This window comes from Trichosurus vulpecula, chromosome 4 (genome assembly GCF_011100635.1).
Source record: "Trichosurus vulpecula isolate mTriVul1 chromosome 4, mTriVul1.pri, whole genome shotgun sequence".
In the NCBI taxonomy this organism is placed as follows: Eukaryota; Metazoa; Chordata; class Mammalia; order Diprotodontia; family Phalangeridae; genus Trichosurus; species Trichosurus vulpecula.
The window spans coordinates 144,091,851-144,115,049 of NC_050576.1; the positions used below are offsets into that span (position 1 = coordinate 144,091,851).

General features: G+C 41.0%; 1 protein-coding gene across 1 annotated transcript; it reads left to right on the plus strand.

Moving 5' to 3' along the window:
- Positions 1-266: 266 nt before the first annotated feature.
- ZP4 (zona pellucida glycoprotein 4) lies at positions 267-6,239 on the plus strand. The gene is made up of 12 exons (XM_036757905.1): positions 267-483; positions 769-890; positions 987-1,089; positions 1,685-1,837; positions 2,581-2,768; positions 3,032-3,129; positions 3,385-3,515; positions 4,000-4,189; positions 4,276-4,423; positions 4,951-5,029; positions 5,510-5,614; positions 6,107-6,239. The coding sequence occupies exons 1-12, from the start codon at positions 318-320 to the stop codon at positions 6,205-6,207; spliced, it is 1,584 nt and encodes a 527-aa protein (XP_036613800.1). The 5' UTR covers positions 267-317; the 3' UTR covers positions 6,208-6,239.
- Positions 6,240-23,199: the final 16,960 nt, after the last annotated feature.

A 23,199-nucleotide genomic window follows, 5' to 3' on the forward strand; every position in this document is an offset into this window, starting at 1 on the left:
TCTCATTAGAATAAATAATACACTAAGCAGTATTAGAAAAGTCTTTCTCAATTGGAACTAGAGAATTTTTCCACATCCTTCAAGATTTCCTGGAAGGATGGACTGTGAAGCATGTGGCCAAGCCCAGCTGCTAACCCTGGAGAGGCAACCGTGGGTCTTATGAAATGAGAGGCCTCAGAGGTTTCCCAGCTGTTTTCTGTTGAGATGTGCACCTGGAGCATGGCCCCTCATCTGGGTACAAAAAGCCCTTCTGAAGGTAAGAAAGCTTGAGGAGTGAGGAGAATAAAAGGAGAAGGCTGTGGTAGACTAGCACTGAAATGCAGTGGATTTTACTTTTTACCCTCTTCTCTTTCATTTGGGGGAGTCTGGGAGAGACTGAAGACTTGGATCATCCTGGCACACTCTCTTGTGGACTAAGGAGTTTTCGGTTTATGCTCCCTCTTCTAAGTCAGTATGGAAAGAACCCTGGACTAATAGCTTGGGGTAAGGATAGTTGAGCAAAAAAAAATCCATTTTCTTTCCTTTTGATCACAAAACTGTGATCTTCTCCTTTCTCTACCATCCCTTCCTCCTTCCCCAAATCTCAAGGGTAGTTCAAAACTCTAAAGGAAACTGAGGAATATCCCTACCCTAAACACACCTTAAGGACTTATTATGATGTTCTCCTTCATCCCTCTCTCTTCTAACCTCTCTGTCCTTGGAACACTTATGAACCTTTTCTATTAACAGACATTCACGTGCTGACCTTTTGAGCTGCTCCCTTTTCAGACAACAAAGGGATGCTGCACTCTCTACATAATGATTCAATTTGTGGGACCTGGATCACCTACAGCTCACTTGAGTCCATCCAGCTTGAAGCTTCCTATTCCGGTTGTTATGTTACCGAATGGGTGAGTGGGGTCAGCCTAGAGTGAGGCCTTTAACGTTCTTTGCGTTCACGAGGTTGCTGCTATTTATTTACTGTTCTTGCCTGCCTGTCTCTCCAGGATACCTATTATATAATGCCTATTGGGGTCTCAGGCCTGGATGCTGATGGAAGTAAAACTGTTCACAAGGTGACAGTGCTCAATTGTTCATTCACTCTTCCAGGTAAAGGTTTGTAGAAGTTGTGTTGAAAGAAACAAAGATGACTTTGTTTGGGGGGTGGGGGTGGGGAGGGTATAAAAAGTCTATTCCCTTTCTGCTCTTAATGTTTAAAAACATGTCAGCTGGGTACCCAGGAAGCCTGGCCTTATGGATAAGAACCAAAAACTTTGTTCCATGAGAGATGACATATGAATGTTGGAGGGTACAATGTAATCCTCAGTTCTCCAGGATCCAAGATAACTCCTGTATAGATATGGCAGAGAAGGGAAAATAACCAGTCTAGACTCCTTGGGAGTATATTTCTTTCCCCATCCTTGTTCTCTGCCAATAAAGCAGAGAGATAGGTGTATCCTTGTACTCAATGGAGGCAGCCTCTAATTTTGTCCACTGTGGAACACTAGGCTTCCATATCAAGTGATTACAGGGTTTTCTTAAACCTATCCAGGTGTTCCCTGAATAAAAGAGAACAATAGAAAATATACCTGTAATCGACTTGAGACTAATTGTTCTAAGAATCCCTTAGATCATGGTCTAAAGTTCAGACCTGTATAACTTCATCTCTCTCTCTCTCTCTCTCTCTCTCTCTCTCTCTCATCAGCCCAAGATGCTCCAGGTCTCAACCTGTGTGATGTCACAACTGAGGACAGGTTGTCCTGTGCTGTTCCCTCCATCACCAAAGGAGACTGTGAGAACCTAGGCTGCTGCTATCACCCTGAAGATGAAGTAAATCCTTGCTACTATGGAAACACAGGTATGTGATGACTCTTTCTTTCCTTTCTGGTTACTAGCTACAACCAGCTAGGGAGAGTACAATGCTTGTAGCTTCATTCAGGATGACCTGTGGCATAATAATTGTTTGGGAATGGAAAATGGTACAGAACAACTGTCACCTCCATGTGACACTTTTTCCCGATGACATGAGTTGCTTCTTAGCCATGTTATTTGATTCTGAACCCTCAAGGAGATTCTTGCTAGTTTTTCTCCTTCTTTCATTGCTTGGGTCGAAGATAAAAGCTCCTTGAGGGCAGAGAATGTCCTGTTCTATTTGTATTTCCCTTGCCTGGCACATAGTAAACACTTAATGAAGTCCTTATCAAGTGGATTTCCCTACAAGTTATTGACAGATACCATGATCTAACTAAAATGCTATTTTAAACTTTTTTGTAGAGTAGAACATGTATTTGTGATACTGGAATTGGTTTAGATGGTAGATATTCATCTATACCAAACCAAAGTATGCTGTAGAGATTCCCTTCAAGGACTTAATCCCCATTTTCTTCTATCTCTTTTTTTTTTATATCCCCTTCATATATACATAAACCTCCTAACAAAGATTGATGGAGGCAACCAGCACACACACCTCAACCATTTGAACTGGTTTACTAGCTAGCTCAGAAAGGCAGAAAACATACAAAATCAGTTATTCTAGGCTCTGTCCCTCTTGCTAGACCAAGAGTTAGTCTCTGGCTTAAGTTTTCATCCCTTTGTTTTCAGTGACTGCCCAGTGTACACCAGATGGCCAATTATCCATTGCTGTTTCTCAGAACATGACTCAGCCATCGTTGCTTTTGGATTCCATACATTTGGTTTCTGGACTAGATGTTAAATGTGATCCCATGGAAAAAACTAATGCCTTTGTCCTGTTTCAGTTCCCACTCTCTTCTTGTGGCACCATTGTACAGGTGAGGGGGTAAAGATGGGACCAGGCTAGCTCTGTAGACTAGGTGGGAGAGCTTCAATGAAGAGTTTGGGAAGCACTGAACCAGATCAAAAACAAATGTGTGGCCCCAAAGCCCTCTCATGGTCTGTCACCTTTGCTAAAATATGAAAGTAGCAAAAACCACCTAAAAGGATAGAAGTCATAAAATGTTTCAAAGTAAATTCTGACATAAACCAGCCAGTGACCATTTGATAGTAGGTAAATGTCTTTACCCACTAATTTCAGATGATTGATAACCAGGCAATATATAAGAATGAGCTACTGGCATCTAGGGATGTGAGAAACTGGACCCATGGGTCAATCACTAGGGATAGCATCTTCAGGTATGATCTTTGGTAACTATCATTACTTTTTTTTGTTTTGTTTTGGCAAATGTGAAGGTGTTTTTACTGATAAGATAATAAGTAATTTGAGGAGTATATTTCTGCCCCATCCTCCCTCTATCATAACCCCTAAACTTTTGGGATTGGAAAATCAATGAATTCCTCCCAAAGGGAATCCATTTTTAGAACATTTACAGGTAATTCCATAGCAAAGAGTAGCCTACTGCTGGCTAAAGCCTCTCTTCTTCCATTTAGGCTTCACATCAGCTGTAGCTACTCGTTAAAAGGTGACATTCTCCCAGCTAGTATCCAAGTCTTCACTCTTCCCCCACCACTTCCTGTTACCAAGCCAGGGCCTCTGGCTCTGGAACTGCAGATTGCTAAAGGTAAGGTCACCCTCTTGGGCAAGATGGGCTTTGTTTCTCCTACCTGAAGAATCTAGAAGCACTCTGCATCTAGGCTGGGGCACAAGATTTCCTACAACTTAGATAACCTACTTGTAAGAAACTTCAGCTTCACACAACAATCTCTGTGCTTTTGCATTAAACCTTCTAGCTTTTGGTACCTTGATCTCTTGGCTCTTTAGCCTGATTTATATCAACCATTGAAGTTTGAAAAGCACTTTACGTATGCTATCTCATACAATCCTCACAGCAACCTGGAAAATAGGTGGTATTTTCCCCATTTTACTATAGATCAAGGAAACTAAGGCTGGGAGAAGTTAAATGATTTCCCTAGGTTCCTATAACCTAGCAAGTTTCTGAGGCAGGATTTGAACTTGGGTCATCTCGACTCCAAGTTCAGCACTCCATCCAGTATAAGACTTGACTTTCTCTCTTCACCAAACCAAGTTTTGATTCTTGCTTACAGAGGAGCACTATCGTTCCTACTATGTGGCCACTGACTACCCGGTAACAAAGCTACTTCGGGAACCAATTCATGTGGAAGTTCGGATCCTACAAAGAACAGATCCGAACCTGGTTCTGCTTCTGCACCATTGCTGGGCAACCCCAAATACCAATCCTCTGCATCCAATACGCTGGCCCATCCTAGTGAAGGGGTAAGTGGCTGCTTGAAGGCTTCACCCTGGGAAGTATGGGGGCTGGGGGAGCAACACCTACCCTGATCCTTTCAAATCTCCTTTAGATGCCCCTATGAAGGAGATAACTACTTGACAAAGATGGTACCCATGCCAAGAAATTCAACACTACAGTTTCCTTCTCACTACAAGCGTTTCATCATACATACCTTTGCCTTTGTGGATTCTGCTTTTAAGAAGGCGCTCATGGGACCGGTAGGATGTCTCTCTTGCATGTGATCTTGAAAGCAAAAATCTCTAACCTCATGCTTTACGTAGAGCATAATGACAACTGATAAATTGCAGCTAGATAAAATGGCTCTGATTAGCAAAGGATTCTTTCTACTCCTCTAACCCATCAGTGGATTTTACATAGACATATATATTTACATACATTTGTGTGTATAGATATAGACAAATAGACATTTGATAGGTAGATATATAATCACTTTGTTTAGACCAATAGTTTACATTAATTGGAGTGTTTATCTTGCAGTATAAAGCCCATAAGCACATTTCTAAACATAAAATCTTCTTTTGCCTAGCTTAGTTCTTGGCAAAGATGTGCTTAAATGATCTTGTTTCTCCAAGTTGTGTATTTTAGCTTTTGGAAGACAGAAATTATCTCTAAGGCATCTCCAACTACATAACCAGCCTCCTTTAGCAGCTCCTAGCTACTTTTACTAGCAAGAAAAGACCAGAAAGACAGGCTTCAAGTGGTATAACCATGGGTCTCTCTCTAGGTGTATCTACACTGCAGTGCCTCAGTCTGCCAGCCCTCAGAGTCAGACTCCTGCACAGTAACCTGCCCTGTGGGAACTAGTAAGTGTCTAGAGTTATCTACTTACCCTTGCTGCTTCAAATGCTTATTTAAAGCAATAGAGCATTTCAGAGGAATGATCTGTGTCTAGATACAGTCCTTGCCTTAAATGGCCCATATGTCTTTTATCATACCTCAAATGGCTGACACAAAGTCAAAATCAAAGATCTCTTTTTGCTATCTTGATATGTAGCTCCCAGTGCTAACATTCTCAGTGTTACAGATTTACATCTGGTAAGTTTTGGCTGTTTGGTGACAGTGGCACTTGGTTGTGGTCAACAGAAATATGCTCATCTGCCTATACTTCTGCAACTCCTTATTTAAATCTGCTCTGCTTCCTATATCTCACTCCACCCTAGTTACAGTTTAGGGGCAAACAGACTTTTTAACTTCCTGTGCTATCATCTAACTGGGCTGTCTAGGTTCTTTCTAGACCAAACACTATATTAATATTTTTCTTGTTCTACCTCTCCTCTCCTTAGGAAAAAGGAGGAGCTCTGAGACCCATCCTTGGAACAAGTCTTCAAATGTTTCTAGCCAGGGGCCTATATTTTTCCTTCAAGTTGCTGAGAGCTATCCTCAATCAGGTGAGGGTCAACTCCATTGTATCTTCCTCTGATTTTTCTGCTCTGAAAATCTAGACTTGGAGTTGTATGCTAGATCATATTCACATGTCTAGGATTTAGCACAGTGCTTTGCTCATAAGAAAATTGATAAATGGTTTTTCTCTCAGATTCAGATGAGGTGTCTGTCTAGCCAGCTTCTACCTGGACCCCTTACTCTACCATGCCTGTATGTTTTGAAAGGCAAGAGAGTTGATGTATGATTAAAGTAATAATTGTTAAATCTTGAACCCAGAAGTAGGGAAGACAATGTGACACCTAGTCATAATTTAGGGATTTTATGTTCCTCTGCCCATTCCTAGCCATGATCTGAGTTCAAGTTGTTTGCATCTGTAGGATGTAGTTCCCACACACTCAACATGAATGAATAGAGGATTATCTCTAAAGTCACTGCTACCTATGTAAGTACCTTTAATTGGTGCTAGCACAGGTTCTAAACAATAATTTCTTCCACAGGTCCAGTCTTGGACGTAAGAACACTCTGGCTTACCCTATCTGGGATACTAATTGTGGCAGTCTTGTTGGTATCCTTCCTAGCACTGAGGAGAGTGAAATAAGATTCCAACAATAAAAAATACTACTTTGTGGTTAAGTTCTGATCTCTAAGCTCATTGCTTAAATTTGGGACTTTTTTGGTCTAATTGGCCTCTACTCTCTAATATACTTGAGCCAGTGTTCTACCCTACCTCAACTCTTAGCTTGCCCTTGGTTTTGTAATGGTGCTACTCCTACAATGGATATCTCTAACTTTCTCTATGCTAAGAATAGATCCACTTTAGGACACCCTGAGCTAGTCTATTCACTACTCAACTTGCTTATAAAGATGTAAAAGCAAAGCCTCTTCAAAAAATTAACCTGACAAGATTCTGAGCTTCTTGGATCTGCCCTGCCAATTCTTATGTGAAAGACCTACCTACTTAGCATGGAAAAAGCACTTGTTCCCCCTTGGCAGGATGACTGTGATATCTTTGGGTTTGGGGAGGGGTAGGAGAGGATGGTGTACCTTGTTCTAAAATAGGCTTCAGATAAGTAGCATGTGCCTGAGAGCAAAGGTTCAGACTGAGGAAAGGTTGGTAGCAAAGCAGAATCCTTTTTGGTGATAAATATTCTCTTTAATGTCCAGCAAAATAGGGCAAAAAAAAAAAAGGCAGAGGGGAGGGATCAGCAGGCAGGAGGAAAGGAAAAAACACTTGGAACACAGCTCTGCAGGAGCCAAGAAGGTAACAATAAGCACTCTACCAGGCTGTCTTCATTTAAAAGTGGAAGGATCTGTTTGAGACCACAAATAAGAAATAGGAAAACCTTTGCAAACTCCTGAAGGAGCAAGATCCCTCTATTTTTCCTTGATCCCATCTCCTATAAGTCTGCAGCTTCAATCATTCCCCTCCTTTTCTATTCAGTCTCTTTGATGCCTCCCAACGTACCCAGCTCTCCTATCCTCAAATGTCACTGAACACTGCTAATATTAAACTCTCCACGTCCCATCAGGGCTAAACTCTTGTGGAAAAACTCTATGCTCTGCCTTTGTTCCCTCACATTCCATTTTCTTAGTTACTTGAATTTTTACCTTCCTCCTTGTCAGGAAACTGCTCCCACTGGGCCCTGGATGATCTCCTAATTGCTCTCAGACCTCCTTTTTAGTGCAATCTGTACCATTCCCTACTAACACCTCTCTCCTCTCTAGATTTTTGTGGTAATTCCCTCTTCATGGTTATCTTTTGCTTGTTTTGTTGTGTTTTGCTGTGTCATCTTGCTTTACATATGGATGTACTCTGGGGTTCTGGCCTAGGTCCCTGCTCTCCCATCTCATGGTGATCTCAGTTTGTAAGAGCTAATATTTATAATAGCAATATTTATACGGTGATTTGTTTTGCAAAGCACTTTCCAAACATCTCATTTCATCTTCACAACAAGGGGGGGAGACATAGGTGCGATTATTAAATGCATGAAATAAAATACATACGGTTAGAGAAACAAATCATAATTGAATTTTAATTATTGAACTTTATCAATACTTTTTTAAGTTCATGGACTATTTTTTTCACTTTCTTATTCAAGTCTTCTTTACAAAGTGACTAATATGGAAATATTTTGCATAATTGCACATGTATAACCTAGATTTGATTGACCTCTCAGGAAGCGAGGGAGGAAGGGATAGAATTTGGAGCTTTAAAACTTTAAAAAAGTTTTTTTAAAAAATTGGAAAAAAAAATTAATGGACCCCACATTAAGAACCTCTTTCCTAACTTCTTTCCATCAAGAGCATCATTGTCTTTTTTTAATCTTCAATTTAGTCTTTCTTGATACTTCCCCCTTTACCCCCATATTGGTGAGTTACCAAATCTTGTCAATTCTCCCATCTGTCCCCTTTGCTTACTTGCAAGGCCTTCCCCTACCACATCAGGCTCACAGTCCCTCTCACCTGAACTTCTTTAGTAGTTATCTCCTTGACTTGTCTTTCCTCTTTCCAAATTACCTTTCACATAGCTGCCAATCAATTGCCAAATTGACAACATAGGCCTTACCATGTCAATTTCCTACTCAAAAAGCTCGTTCCCTCTGTGATGAAGGACTAACTCCTCATTTGCCACTTAAAGCCCTTCACAATCTGGTTCAGCCTTTCTTTCCATACTTCACATTACCCTGATGACATGCTCAGCAACATTCAACTAATAACATGGTCAGGCAGGGGACATGGGAATTTTTGAGCTCTGGCCTCTAGCACATTCACTCTCGATCTGGACAGCCAGAAGGACAGCATGGGAAAAAGGGATTAGTTTCTTTATTCTTAAAGGGGATTGCTGATAATGGGAGCACCAATTCCTTCAGCATCTCTAAGTCTCAATGGGGGCCAGCTGAGACACATACAGCATATCAGATGGTGCATTCCCCCCAAGCCTGTCAAGGCAGGCACAGCATTTACATTCCCTACTTACCAGTACTCGATTTATAGAGGAGCATACAAAGAAGGCAATTTGCCAGCAATATTGTGATGACTTAGCATAGTGCAGGTGCAGTAGATATTTACAACATAAATGTTTACATTATTTTAAGATTATGATGCACAAGCATGGTGAGATTGTTTACAAGTCATGAGCATGGGAACTAATAGATTATTTATGGCCATGGTTCCCAAGAACTAGAATCTTAAAAAGAGAATAAATCCACCTGTCATACAAACATTAACAAAAACATTGTTTTTCCTCTTTTGTGTCCATGCCTTTCCACATCTTTGCTGTTCCCCACAACTAGGACGCTCTCCTTACCTCTATTTATTGAATTTTTTTGTTGCTGTTTGAGGCTTTCTTGGCAAGGAACCTGGAGTAGTTTGCCATTTCTTTCTCTAGCTCATTTTACAGAAAAGGAAACTGGCTTAAGTAAGTGACTTGCCCAGGGTCAAACAGCTAGTAAGTGACTAAGGCCAGATTTTAGACTCATGATGATGAGTCTTCCTGACTCTAGACCCAGCACTCTCCATTGTGCCACCTAGCTGCCTCCTTGAAATTCTTAATTCCACTTAAGAACCAACTCACAAGCCACCTCCTACATGAGACCTTTTCTGATACCTGTTTCTCTCCTGAGCTGACAGCACTCCTGTGCCCTCTATTTCTCCCCACCTCCACCAAAAAAAATTACTATGCATTCACTGTGTGTTGGCTTATTAATATATGTTCTCCCAGCAGATTACACATTCCATGAGGATAGGGATGATTTTCACACTTGCTTTCCTATTCGTAGCTCCAAGTATAGTGCCTGCCATCAGAGTAGGCATTTGATAAATGAATGTTAAATGGAAATCATATTGGTGATTAAAATATCCATTGCTTACCCTAGTGCCTGGTACAAAGTAGGTGCTCAATAAATGTTTGTTGATTGGTATCTACTTATTTTTTCCTTTTATTATCTCAATTTATGTGCTAATAGAATCGTTTTGTGCTTTTTCATAATTAGGATCACAACATTGGCTAGAACATAAGCTAAAATGAGATTCAGTGGGCTATACAATTTAAGCTGCCCTAACATAAGGTTCTACTCCTTACTTGGTGGTAGTAGTAATCCCCATGCCCCTCCCAGGATAAACTCATCAGTTCTAATCTCATCACCACACTGCTAGCTCAAACCTCAATTGACACCAACTCCTTCAGCCTTCTCTCCCCTCTGACTGGAGGGCTGAATGGAAGACTATCAAATTCTTCCCAATGCCTTCCTATATTACAAATGGCAGATCTACTTTGCATCTACTGCGTTTCCTGTTTCAACTCCATGGAACAAGATAATCCTAAAAGGCCTATCCCCTGATGTCCTATTCCTCTCCCTCTGTCTTGCCCCCTTTTGTGTTTTGTCTCTTTCCAGTAGATTGTAAGTTCCTTGGGATTGTCTTTCTTTTTATTAACTGTCAGTAGTGCTTAGCACAGTGCCTGGTGCTTAATAAATGTTGATTGGATTAGAAGTTTGAGTTATTTAGTTAACTAACCTACTTAAATGTCAAGCAAGGTATTATTCTAGAATTTGCAGGTGATATATCTTATTATATTACTACTCAAACATGGCAGAACCTCCTAAATGAGATTTATAACCACTCAAAAGACTATCCACCCAAGAAACAGTAAGTCAGTGAAACCTGTTGTGCATACAGTATATATAATTGAATGTATATTATGTGGAGTTCATCCATCACTGTATATACACACACATATGTATATCTTGGGTACAGTTTGCGAATGGACAATGAACCAAGACTAGAATTGGTAATGAGAGCACAGTTGCCTCTGGAAAAGTGCAAAGTTCTTGGAATAGTTCCTCAACTTTCCCTGAAACAATGACAAACCTTTTTGAAAACCTAAGTTCTTCTGCAGTTAATGTCTGGTTGTGAGTCATCAAGCACTAGTATCTCTGAAGAACTGAAACTGAAGATTTCCCCCAAAGGCCATGGAGAGATGTTTGATAGGTACAAGTGGGCATTACAAACAAGGAATCTTGATGGAAAAGCAATGTAAAGGATGGCACAAAAGATATGCGTGATCAAAAAGAGGCCAGTCATCTAGTAAGATCAAAGGTTAAACAATGGACAACTAATGCTCGGTGCATGTTTTATCACAATGTGAGCTTGAGTAAATCGCCCCCAAAGTGTTGAGTAGAACTTCTGGGGCAAACTGGGTGGACATGGATAAGATTTGCACAAGAAGTTCAGACATGAACAGGTCACAATCCACGTGGAGGGAATGCCCAAATGCTATAGTCCTGTGTAAAATTTATACTTCTAGTTCATCCAGATAACCCCTTCCAGGCCTTTTCTTCCCTTGTTCTCCCTTTCCATTGTGCCTGCCAGAATCCTTGCTTTGGCATACCAACCACTTCTTCATCCTGGATCTTGTCTCATATATCTTTCATCTTTCTGCACTGACTGAAACCTGACTCTCTTTAGCAAAAGCTACATCTCGAGCACTATTGATCTTCTTATGACCCTGACACAACAGGTGTAGTCATATTCCTTGCTTCCAATTGCCACTTCAAATCTTCCATCATTCTAACCTCCTCATGAGGCTTATGACATTACCTTATTCAGATCCTGGTGGCTATGATACTAAGCTTCCAGGCTTTTTTTTTAAAGTTCATTACTTAACTTCTCTTCCATCCCAGACCCTGCCCTCCATTCCAAATAAAGGCAATTATTTTCAGGGACCCTGTGATTAGACATAAGAAATGAATCATTCTTGAGGTTTCATTATAAGCGTAAGAGTCTATCTCTTTTTATTAAAAAGGAAAGGGGTAACTTACAGAAAATGGAAAGTTATTTTTCATTGGTAGTATTGGTCTACCTAAATGGGCTGTCTATTGTTGAGGCAAATAAAAGAGGTATTTAAGTTATGTTAGACTTGCTATAGTTTTAGGCTGCAGCCCAAATCCAACACATCAATGCCTGATATAACAGAAGAGGAAAAATTAATTGCCAGAAGCTTTCCATCTCATATTCTTTCCATCCAATGGCATGAATTCCAATGAAACTCATTTAGTCATCACTTGACTGCTTTTATCCTAGCACCAGATACCATTACCACTGGGGAAAAATCTTCTGAACCTGTCACTTTCCTTAGCATGGGCAAGAGACTGCCTTCTCAGTCATTCATGGCCTGCTTTGCATAGTTATTGAAGAAGAATGAGTGGTCCATTAATTTACTTTAGGCATAGATTCTTTTAACCTGATATAAACTTAATAAAATTTGTGCTTTTGGTTAAGAAGGAAGACAAGAAGCATTAGGTTATTACTACAATGACATTTATCATTGCCCTAATTTATAAAAAATGTTTAAATATTCAATAAAGCAATAATATTCAAATTCAAATAAGTTTAGATATCTACCTTAGGTATCGTTATTTCAAAATGCTTTGGATATTATTCTTACATGAACATTATCTCCTAGTCTTAGGTAAGACTGTTTCCTCACTTCTTTAAGTAAAGAGTCCAATCTGTTTCACATACTCAGGACTCTACAGAATTCATGTGATTTACATAATTAACAGAAAAGACAGATCCATATCTGACATGGAATATACATTCCCCTTTCCATGACTGAGAGGAAACACATCCAAATGCTGATTGCAGAATCAAGCATTATCCTCTTATATATCAAACCATATTAATTTGGGCCCCTATTATTATTCTCAATATATGTCCTTTGTTCCAGCCATGCCAGTCTCATCACTAGCTACTGCACTTAATTCTAGTCTTTTCTTTTTCTTCCTTTTCTCTTTCACTACCACAGTCAACTTCAAAATGAAATTCATATCCTCTCCCTCATCCCAGGCTCCTATTTTCTGATTATTTCAGCTTACATTGGTGTTTCAACAATCCAGCTAGCAGCTTCTGTGGGGGTGTAAGATCCACCTACAACCAGCACACAGAAAGCTGCCAACATGCTGCAAAAGCACAGGTTCTTTTGATCTGCTTTAATAAGGAAAGCAACATTTAAGGGGTTGGCAAGCTTACTTTAATTCAGCACACAAATATCATTCACTTAGTTCAGGGGAAAAAGCCAGCACACTGAACTTCAGAACAAATACAAAGTACAAACATCAACAGACAGACCTTGTCTGATTCAAATTCCAATACATAGTTACCAGAGTTTAACAGTCTCAGCATCCAGGTTACAAGCTGGAGGGCCCTTAGCTACAGCTGCCCGGAGTCCCCACATCAACACCATCTCGAGTGAGAGCCCTGCACAAATGGCCCTGTCCTCTCTTATAGGGCTTCAGACATCATCAAATGTCATGTGAATGACCAGAACTTAGGCTGCTATGATTGGCTCTTGAGTTAGCCCCTCCCCTTAGGACCCTGGGAGGTTCACATCCACATAGGTTAGGTTAACACCTAACAGGGGTTAGAGCCTGGGGCTTAGCACTTAGTAAGACTCAATGAAATACACTGAATTACTCAAAGCAAACAAAAGACAAACTATTCAAGGGCACTTGGTTGAACTAAGTGCTAAGGAGCCCATTTTGCTTACCAACACAATTGGTAACTCTCTTCTCTGAATTTGTTTCCCCTATTGTTAATACCACAATTTAGCACTTTATTATCCAAGTTCTTCATGGACATTAACCCTGTCTCCTCAACTAGATTGATTTCTTTCACATCTTTCTCCCACTGCCAACAAACACACGAATGATATTTCTCTAATAGAGTAGGAACATGAGCACTCATTTGCCCCTGCCTCTAATACTGACAATACCTAGAGAAGTTTCCTATTATAAATTGTCCTTTTTCCAGAAAATTATACTCTCGAAAATTATACCGAAGAATCTGTAATTCTCCCTGTATGTTTTAGCTCTGAGCTCCCAGCCAGAGAGCACTCTGGAAAAGCATTTGTGTTAGATCTCTCTCTCCCTCTCTCTCTGTCTCTCTCTCTCTCTCTCTCTCTCTCTCTCTCTCTCTCCCTCTCCCTCTCCCTCTCCCTCTCCCTCTCCCTCTCTCCCACTCTCCCTTCAATTATCTTTTTTCAGTTGCATTTCCAAAAAGCATAGCCAGAGTACAAGTAGAAAATAAGCCTGTGGGGCAAAAAATAAAAGTCTGTTGGTTAACACTGTTTATAAAGGTGAAATAAACATTTAAAACAAAGAAAGGCAAACATTTTGCCCTTGCCCAAAGGAGCTCAAGTGGAGAAAGTAGATATAGGCTTATTTCCTTAGTGTCTGTAGGTGGACTTGAGGGGTGTCAACACAGTAATTGTTTCAACACTTCTTGTGTCTGGCTTAAACAACCTTGATCTATGAGTTATGGCTTTGCTGTTTAACATCCAAGTAAAACTTAAATGTTATTGAGAGTTCTGCACACTGATGGGCATTGGGCCAAGTGACTTTACATTCTTTATGCCCAAATTTCCCCAGTGGGAGATTTGCTCTGGGTATAAGAGCACTGGATTTTGAAGTCTAGCTAAAATTCCAGATTTTGGTGTATAATATCTATATGGCTTTGGGCAAGTCCTTGGGTCCCATTTTTCTCCTATATAAAACTGAAGAATATGTTGGACTTGTTCTCTAAGGATCATCTAGCTTTAAATTGGGTGACCTTCTAGTCTGCCACCCCTCTAGCAATCTGATGATTGGTTGGCGTTTCTTTGCCATAGCACATAATAGCTATGGTCAACTTTTTGTCGCTTCTCAGAATGTGTGCCAATGTGATTGTTTTATTCAGAACCATAAATATGGTTAGGTGACAGTGACTTTGCTCCAGGGTGTCACTATCTGGGGCGAGGTGTATTTCCTCCTTGCAGCACTCCCCTGTCCTCATGATCCTCTACTAGTCCTAACCTTACACCAAGATAAGGGATGACTAGCTGGGGAAACACTTAGAGAAAGCTGAAGGCTCCTTTGACCTCTGGAATATCATATTCCAAGCCCTTCGATCCCTTAATGTAGAAGCTGCTAGATCTTGTATTATTCTGATTGTGTTTCCACAATATTCAAATTGTTTCTTTCTGGCTGCTTGCAGTATTTTCTCCTTGACCTAGAAACTCTGGAATTTGGCTACAATATTCCTAGGAGTTTTCTTTTTGGGATCTTTTTCAGGAGGTGATTGGTGGATTCTTTCAATTTCTATTTTACCCTCTGGTTCTATAATATCAGGGCAGTTTTCCTTGATAATTTCTTGAAAGATGATGCCTAGGTTCTTTTTTTGATCATGGCTTTCAGGTGGTCCAATAATTTTTATTGGTTTTTTCAATGAGATATTTCACATTGTCTTCCATTTTTTCATTCCTTTGGTTCTGTTTTATAGTATCTTGGTTTCTCATAAAGTCACTAGCTTCCACTTGCTCCAATCTCATTTTTAAGGTAGTATTTTCTTCAGTGGTCTTTTGGACCTTCTTTTCCATTTGGCTAATTCTGCCTTTCAAGGCATTCTTCTCCTCATTGGCTTTTTGGAGCTCTTTTGCCATTTGGGTTAGTCTATTTTTTAAGGTGTTATTTTCTTCAGTATTTTTTTGGGTCTCCTTTAGCAAGTCATTGACTTGTTTTTCATGGTTTTCTTGCATCATTCTCATTTCTCATCCCAATTTTTCCTCTATTTCTCTTACTTGCTTTTCCAAATCCTTTTTGAGCTCTTCCATGGCCTGAGCCCAATTCATATTTTTCTTGGAGGCTTTTGATGTAGGCTCTTTGACTTTGTTGATTTCTTCTGGCTGTATGTTTTGCTCTTCTTTGTCACCAAAAAAGAAATCTAGAGTTCGAGTTTGAGTCTGAATTCATTTTTGCTGCCTGTTCATGTTCCCAGCCAACAACTTGACCCTTGAGTTTTTTGTCAGGATATGACTGCTTGTGGAGTAGAGAGTACTTTGTCCCAAGCTTTAGGGTCCAAGCACTGCTGTTTTCAGAGCTACTTCTACTCCACCATCAGCCCAGGCTCTGTCACAGCAGCACTCCTCCTCCTGCCAACCAAGACCACAATTCAGATCCAAGCAGGGCACAGTAAGAGAATCTGCCTTTGTGCCCACAAAGCATTCCTTGCACTCACACTCTGATCCACTGCTAGATTCCTCCTACCATGTGAGCCAGGGACTGGGGAAGCAACCTCAGGAGCTTCCTGCTGCTACTACGGCCACCACTGCACCATCTCCTCCACTCCCAGAGCTGGCAGCTGGACCGTTCTGAACTCGATCCACAGTTTCCCCCTAACCTGCTCTTTGGCATTTGTGGGTTGAGAAGTCTGGTAACTGCCACAGCTCACTGTTTCATGGCCCCAAGGCCTCTTCTGGATGTCTGACTCCAGGTTTGGTCTGTCCCAGCGTGGCCCATGCTGGGCTGCCCTCCACTCTCAGCACCATGCCACAGACCCTTCTTGGCAACCATCCAGGATCTCCTGGGCTGGAGACCTGTTTCCCTCTGCTATTTCGTGGGTTCCACAGCTCTAGAATTTGTTCAGAGCCATTTTTACAGGTGTTTGGAGGGATTTGGGGGAGAGCTTAAGCAAGTCCCTGCTTTCCAGCCATCATCTTGGCTCCCTTGCTGATTAACTTTAAAAAAAAAAAGAATTCCTTATAATTCCCTTTGAAAAAGAGCTCTCAATCCAAATACAAAACCAAAACCTTTGGCTAAATAGGACACATACTTCCTTTTCCTCAGGAAAGCAACCTATAGCAATTCATTTTCATGGATAATTACCTCTTGTCCTAGTAGCTCAGTCCTTTCAAGCAGAAGAACAGAATGTAAACAGATCAATGCTTTTACCAATAAGCAACCAATGTCTATATGCTGGACAACTCTTACAAACTTCTACAAATTCCTTGAGAGCTGCATCACTTTCCTCTACATCCTTCTATTTTTTGTTTGTTTTTTTTTTGAAAGAGCAATTGGGGTTAAGTGACTTGCCCAAGGTCACACAGCTAGTACATGTGGCAAGTGTCTGAGGCCGGATTTGAACTCAGGTCCTCCTGACTCCAGGACTGGTGCTCTACTCACTGCGCCGCCTAGCTGCCTCTTACATCTTTCTATTTAGGTGCTGGGTAGAGTAAGTGCTCTGCAAACACTGGACACTAGATGATTTTTATACACTCAGACTCCATTGTTTGACTAGCTGTAGGAAGAGCATGCTAATATTTGCGAGGACAGTGTTTCAGAAAGCAAAATTACTTTTGTGTGGTCCCCTGAAGCTAATGGAGATAGGGTTGACCCCTGGTCAATGGAATTAATATGCTTATGGATACAAACTCTATTGCTCTGAATTATATTTCTGAGATCTTTAATTCTCTCCTTCCCACTGTTTATGTTTATCCTTAATTACTAGATGGGCAATTCCTAAGAAAGGGGAATGAGCTCCCAATATTCCCTGTTGTTGAGATAGCAAGAGAGGGAGGAATGGAGGGAGCAGAACTCTTCAAAACAAATCAGTTAATTGTCAGGTTGAAGGGAAATCAGTCTGTGCCAAAGTCACACTTAAATGTTGGGGGTCAATTCATTCTGCAATTACTGTGTGAACAAGCTTAACATAATCTATTGGAGTGGGTAGATAAAGACAAGGAGAATGCATTGATTTAGCACCTGAATGACTCAATATCCTTGGCTGGGAGGCCAATCACATTGACATTTGCAGCTAGGTGCTACAGTGGATAGAATGCAGGGCATGGAGTTGGGAAGACTCATCTTTCGAGTTCAAATCTGGCCTCATACACTTACAAGCTGTGTGACCTTCGGCAAATCAATCCTGTTTACCTCAGTTTCTTCTTCTGCAAAATGAGCTGGAGAAGAAAATGGCAAACCACTCTAGTATCTTTGCCAAGAAAATCCCAAATGAGATTATGAAGAGTCAGACACTACTTGAATGACTAAACAATATTTGATGAACAAGATCTGCTTCTCATTAGAATACTTTCCCCTGCTCTCTAACTTTTTTTTTATTATGGATTTTTTTTATCCAGGAATTCAGTATATATTATTTTCAATATCTGTGACCCCTTTTTATTCCTCCATGGGCCTCCAAAATATAAATGAAGGCAGGGGAGGCGGGGCAGGGATAGGAAATGAACCTGTGATTTAACTGAGAGAGGATGATGGAGAAAACTACTGCTAATGCAAGTTAGAACCTTCTCTGCAACTTAAAGTACCAAATAGTCATGCAGAACACAGATTTTCCCAGGGTAACAGAGCCAGTAATTGTCAGTGGCAGGACATGAACCCAGGTTTCCCTAGCCTTCAGACAATCTGAAGCTATCCCAGGTTGCTATCCCAGGTTGCCTCCTTCTCCCCAAATTAAAAAAAATAATTTAAGAACTCCATTTAATAGCAACATTTAATCAAAATATGACACAACTAAGCCAAGAACTGCTCTGTGGAAAAGCTTCTCAGAATATATTGAGAGAAAAAATGACAAAAAGCAACAACAGTAATCTTCTCGTTGAGATTAGAATAAATATCTACTTTCTGCTCACATTGCAATGGGCCCCATATAAAATGCAGAATTAGTTGTGACCTATGCATGCCTGGTCATCTTATCTCAGGGGTAGACAGGGCTAGAGCCAACAAAGGGAAGGCAGAAAACTATGGATTGCCAGCACTGAAAGGGATTTGGGAAGTTAATCTAATCTGTGGTTTCAAAATTGAAATAGCTAAAAAAAAAAAAAAAACCAAAAACCCACTACTATAAAGAAACAAAGCCAGGCATAGACTGATGATGGATTTTGAGAGAAAGGATTCCCTTCCCATCCCCACCCCACCCCACTGTCACCTCAGTAACTCTGGAGAGTAGACATATTAGGAAGAAGTAAAGTCAACTAGGTGAGAATGTGTCTGAGCACTCACCCTTCCAAGGGTTACCAAGGGAGTTTATGGAAATTCCATTCCTGAGAATCTCTGGACAAAGTATCTGTATCAGTATCTGCCCCAGATGCTGAAAACAGTTATTTGTCTGATGACAGAAGATCGTCCTGGATAATTCGAGGTCCTTCCCAAGTACAGAATTCTATGACAAAAGGTGGGGGGGGGGGATATGGGGGTGGTGGCAAGGGGTAGTAGTTCCTCCTAGGCTGAAGTCAACTTGTATTATGCCTATATTTGCATTGGGAAATGATGGGTCTAGATCAGTGACTTCATTAGTGTAGAGAACTTCAGGTATAGAAACTCCCTCCGCTGAGATATAGATCAGAAATTCATCTGCAATTTATAGCCAAAGAGAGTTAATCTGCCTAGGACCATGTTTGGGGACTTTCCCAGGATCACAACTCATGGAAAGCTCAAATGCCTCAAGCCACTTTGGCAGAGCAGGACCATCAGTAACACCTAAAATCCCCTTCTCTCTCAATTCTCCAGGCACTCCCCTTCTCTCCCCAAACATGTCAGAGACAGGATCTGAACCTAGGCCTATGTGTCAAGATGACTATCCACTACACAATGCTGCTTTTCTTTATTGTGAAAGAATGGGCACTTTAATTCACCCGCCTTTGTCTTTCTCTCTTTTTTCTGAACTATCTTTGTAGTGTGAAACTGCAGCTTCCGTGGTTTAGTATCAGTGACTCAAATCACTTAACACAGTTGTCCCCTTCTGTGATGGGTATTTTGAAATCAATCAACAGACATTTATTGAGTAGTACTATGTACCAGGCACTGTACTAGGCACTTGGGATACAAAGACTGAACTGAAACAGGGAGTCCTTCTACCAATATATACATATTACATATAATATGTACATAAATATGTAAACGCAGAATATATACAAAATCAATACCAGGTGTTTATCTTCCAGAACCTGGCTGCCTATTGAATATATTGGTGGATAAGAGAAAAGTTCTTCGATCTACAAGGACCACAAGCAAACCCATGTGGCCAGAGAAGGCTGAATTGCCTCAAATTGGTTTTCAAGCAGACACTGCGCTGCAGACAGCCAGCTGAGGATATTACAGTGAAAATACCAAAAAGACAATTTTATTTCAGTTCTTCTCCTTCTTCATTTGTCTCTTTCCATTTTCTTCAGATATAGCAATTTCATAATTTACTGTGAAAATCTTTCCAAATAATTCTCAGCATAGCAGAAGAAAAAACCCTGTTCAGAAATGAAATCATATACTGTCACATTCCTCCCTTAATGAATACAATGGCTCCTTCATCTCTCCTTTTTAATTTTCTGTAGTAAATGCACTAGTGTTACTATGACTTGTAAAATGTTGGAGGAGAGGGGACAGAGAAAAAGAGAAAAAAAAAACCCTAGAAGCTCCTCCCCTCCGCAACTTCTACATAATCAATCTTATTAAAAAAAAAAGTAGAATGAAAAAGAGAAGTCTCTACCACAGAGCAAGATGATCACTAACAGATCAAAGCCTTTCCCCCTCAGGCATTTACTGCAACCCACCCCACAACACGAATCAGCAACAATCCAAAAGATTGACCCAGGTCCATTTTCCATGCTCCTTGTCCCCAATCTGGTCTCATTTGACTCAGCTAAAAACCCAATAAAAACCAGCCTGCTTCACCTATTTGGGGAAATTTCATTCCTTCCCACACCCCAGCTAATTGCCCTGTGTCCTTCTTCCCTGACCTCCCCTTCTTATTATGAGGATCTCCCCTCCATAAAACTAGCTTGCTTCACTTTCTGCCTACTCTTGTTTGTGATGCTCCCACCTCTCAGACACAACCCTTTTCTCCTTGGAAGCAGCATAGATTGCCCCAGGCAATACCACCTCCCAAGACTAGTACTGTGGTTGTGAATTGTTCTTCATTCTGAAAAGGATCATGACATCAGGCAGATGATGTCACGACTTGCAATTGAATTTGAATGAGGGAGGGCTGTGCAAAGTTACCAGCCTCACTTTCTCCTCCAAACATCTGGGTCCAGTGGTCACACGTTGATCAGGTGACTGGAGACGGCCCAGGATGCACTGGGAGACCTTGGCCTTTTTAAGCTAAGGTCTTTTCAAGTTCTCACGTTGAGTGAGGCAATGCCCATTCAGTGAATAGTCCTCTTTAAGAAGTGAGCCAAGGAATGGCCCCTTTAATAAAAAAAAAAAAATTACAGCAGAGTCGGGAAGACCCTCAGGGTTGCTGGCCAAAAGAGAAACAGTTACTATTTACATTCCCTCAGAGCCAGGAGGGCCCAAAAAATAACCTTTAAGTAGTGCTTGGGCAGAGAGACTGCTGTCTTCCTTTGGACTGCTCTTTGAAATTCCAAACCTAAGAAACCAGTAATGAGACACTGCAAAGTTTCCACCCAAAAGTTTCTAGAAAGAGAAACAGAGGGAATCCCAGAAAACCACTGGCAAGGAATCCAAAAGGGACCTGGGAAATGGTCCCTTTCCCTGGCCCCTTTTGGGGCTAGCTTGGGTTTGCCTTGAGGAGCTTATCTTCTTGAGTCTAGCGGTTTTTGGGGGTTTTTTTTGGCTACAGTTTCTTAATCTCTCTCTGTTTACACTCTTTGCTGTAAGTGAGTCCATCAAGAGCAGCATCTTTCCCACACTCAGCAGCAGGGAAGAAGACAGGTCTCACCAAGCATGTCTCAGACCGCCAGAAGTCTCTCAGCACAGCAACAGCCCCTCCAATCAGTATCTACTGCCACTGACTCCACAAGCTCAGGGAGAGAGAGAGAAAGGCTACCCAAGCTCAGCAAAAACAAACAACTGACTTGGTGTTCTCCCCTGCATGTTCCCAAGATACAGAAGATGCTCCATGGACTCTGACACCGATTCCTTATTACAGAGTCTTTCTCCAGAATTCACTCTGTAAACAGTCCCACAATCCCTTAGGTAATAGAGATTTGGTACATGCATAGATCAGACAACACGGCATCTACCTGTGGTTGGGAACAGCCTTTCTCCTCCCTTGCCTCAACCCCCAACGTTGGCAATGTAGCTAGCATCTTCTGGGAGTGTCTTCTTAACGGAACCTTAACTGAGCACAGCCTGGCCTTCTCCTGGCAACTGTGAGACCTGTGCGAACTCCTCATCCCCTGAAGAAGGCCAAAAACTTGGACTGGGCAATCAGAGAGAATGATTTGAGCCATTCTGGACAACATACCAACAACCCTCTGTGATACTCTCTGCGTTAACCCAAATTCCTCCTGCTGTGTCAGCAATCACAAGACTAGATCAAGACTTCGCAGACATTCTGAGTCGGGCCACTTTCTTGCTTCACGGCTTTATAAACTCCCTCACCTAACTCCAAAGAGAGCTTTGTTCTGACAGCAGCTCCAAATGCATGAGACAAATAAAAGCATACATACAACCTAATTTTGTTTATCTTTCTTAGACTGAACTCTGCAGGTTGACACAACACAGAATGTCCGGGCATGAGTCAGTTATTCTTCCTCTCAGAAACAGTTCCCCAGTATCTTCCCACGGGGATGCTCTCCTAGGTGATGGGGTATTGCCAAACCCCATACCATCTAGCTCCCCATGTCATTGTGGTATATTCTGAGGTGGCAACATTGGTCTACACTTTCAATGCAAAGCATTTATTAAGCTTATGTGCAAGGTCCTAAGCTAAACAATGAGGATTCTTAAAAATTGGATCTGGTGATTTCGTTACTTCCAGTGAGGAACTTCTACCAAAACCAGAACTACAACTCTTCTGCCATTTCCAGTCTTTGTCGCATGAGCCTTTAAGAGGTTAAAGTGACTTGCCTAGGTGTGACTCTGCTGGTGTGTGCTTGAGGCAATACTTGAATGCCATTGTTGGTGACTCAGTGGAGCGCTCTTATTACTCTCACACAGAGAAGAAAAGGAAACAGTAGAAGTACAGTGTATTAGCATTAGCTTAACTTGCTTCATGCAGGCATAACAGATATGTATATGGAGAAGAGGGTGGCAAATCTCACACCTACTTAACAGTTGCACTCTTGTATATGGTTCAAGGTGTTAAGGATAGAGAATGTGTGGTGGTGTTTTTTTTTTAATTTCTTTGTGTCCCCAGAGTTTGAAACAGTACTTAATAAATGATGGTTGATTTACTGACTGGCAAAAAAGTGAGATTTCTTTGGACTTCTTACCCAGTCCTCATTGATATTCATGCCTTCCCTCTGAGACTACCCCCAATTTATCCTGAATACATCTTGTTTGTACCTAGAAGTTTGCATATCTCCCCCATTAGACTGTGGGATCCTTGAGAACAAGGAGTGTTGTTTTTTATTTGTTTATTTTGGCCTTTCTTTGTATCCTCATTGCTTAGTGCAATGTCTGGCCAAGAGTAAGAACTTTATAAATCCTGTTTTACCAACTGACTCATCCACCAACCTATATTGGGGCATAGTGAAAGCACACGACTTGGAATTAGAAAAATCTGAATTCAAATCCTGCCACTGACACTAATTATGTGTGGTTCTGGGCAAGTCACTTAACCTTTGACTCTCCTATTCTTATTTGTAAAATTGCAACAAAAGTTAGTACTTACTTCCTAAAGTAACATCAAAGGAGAAAACAAATGAAAGTGCTCCATGAACCTTAAAATGTTATGTAATTGTTAGCTATTACTATAATATTATTAATTTAGGATGAAAGGGAAGATATAAGCCACATTGGGAACAAAGATAGAATGAAGAGAGGTGCCAAAAATCTATTGCTGTGTTGGGGAAACGAAT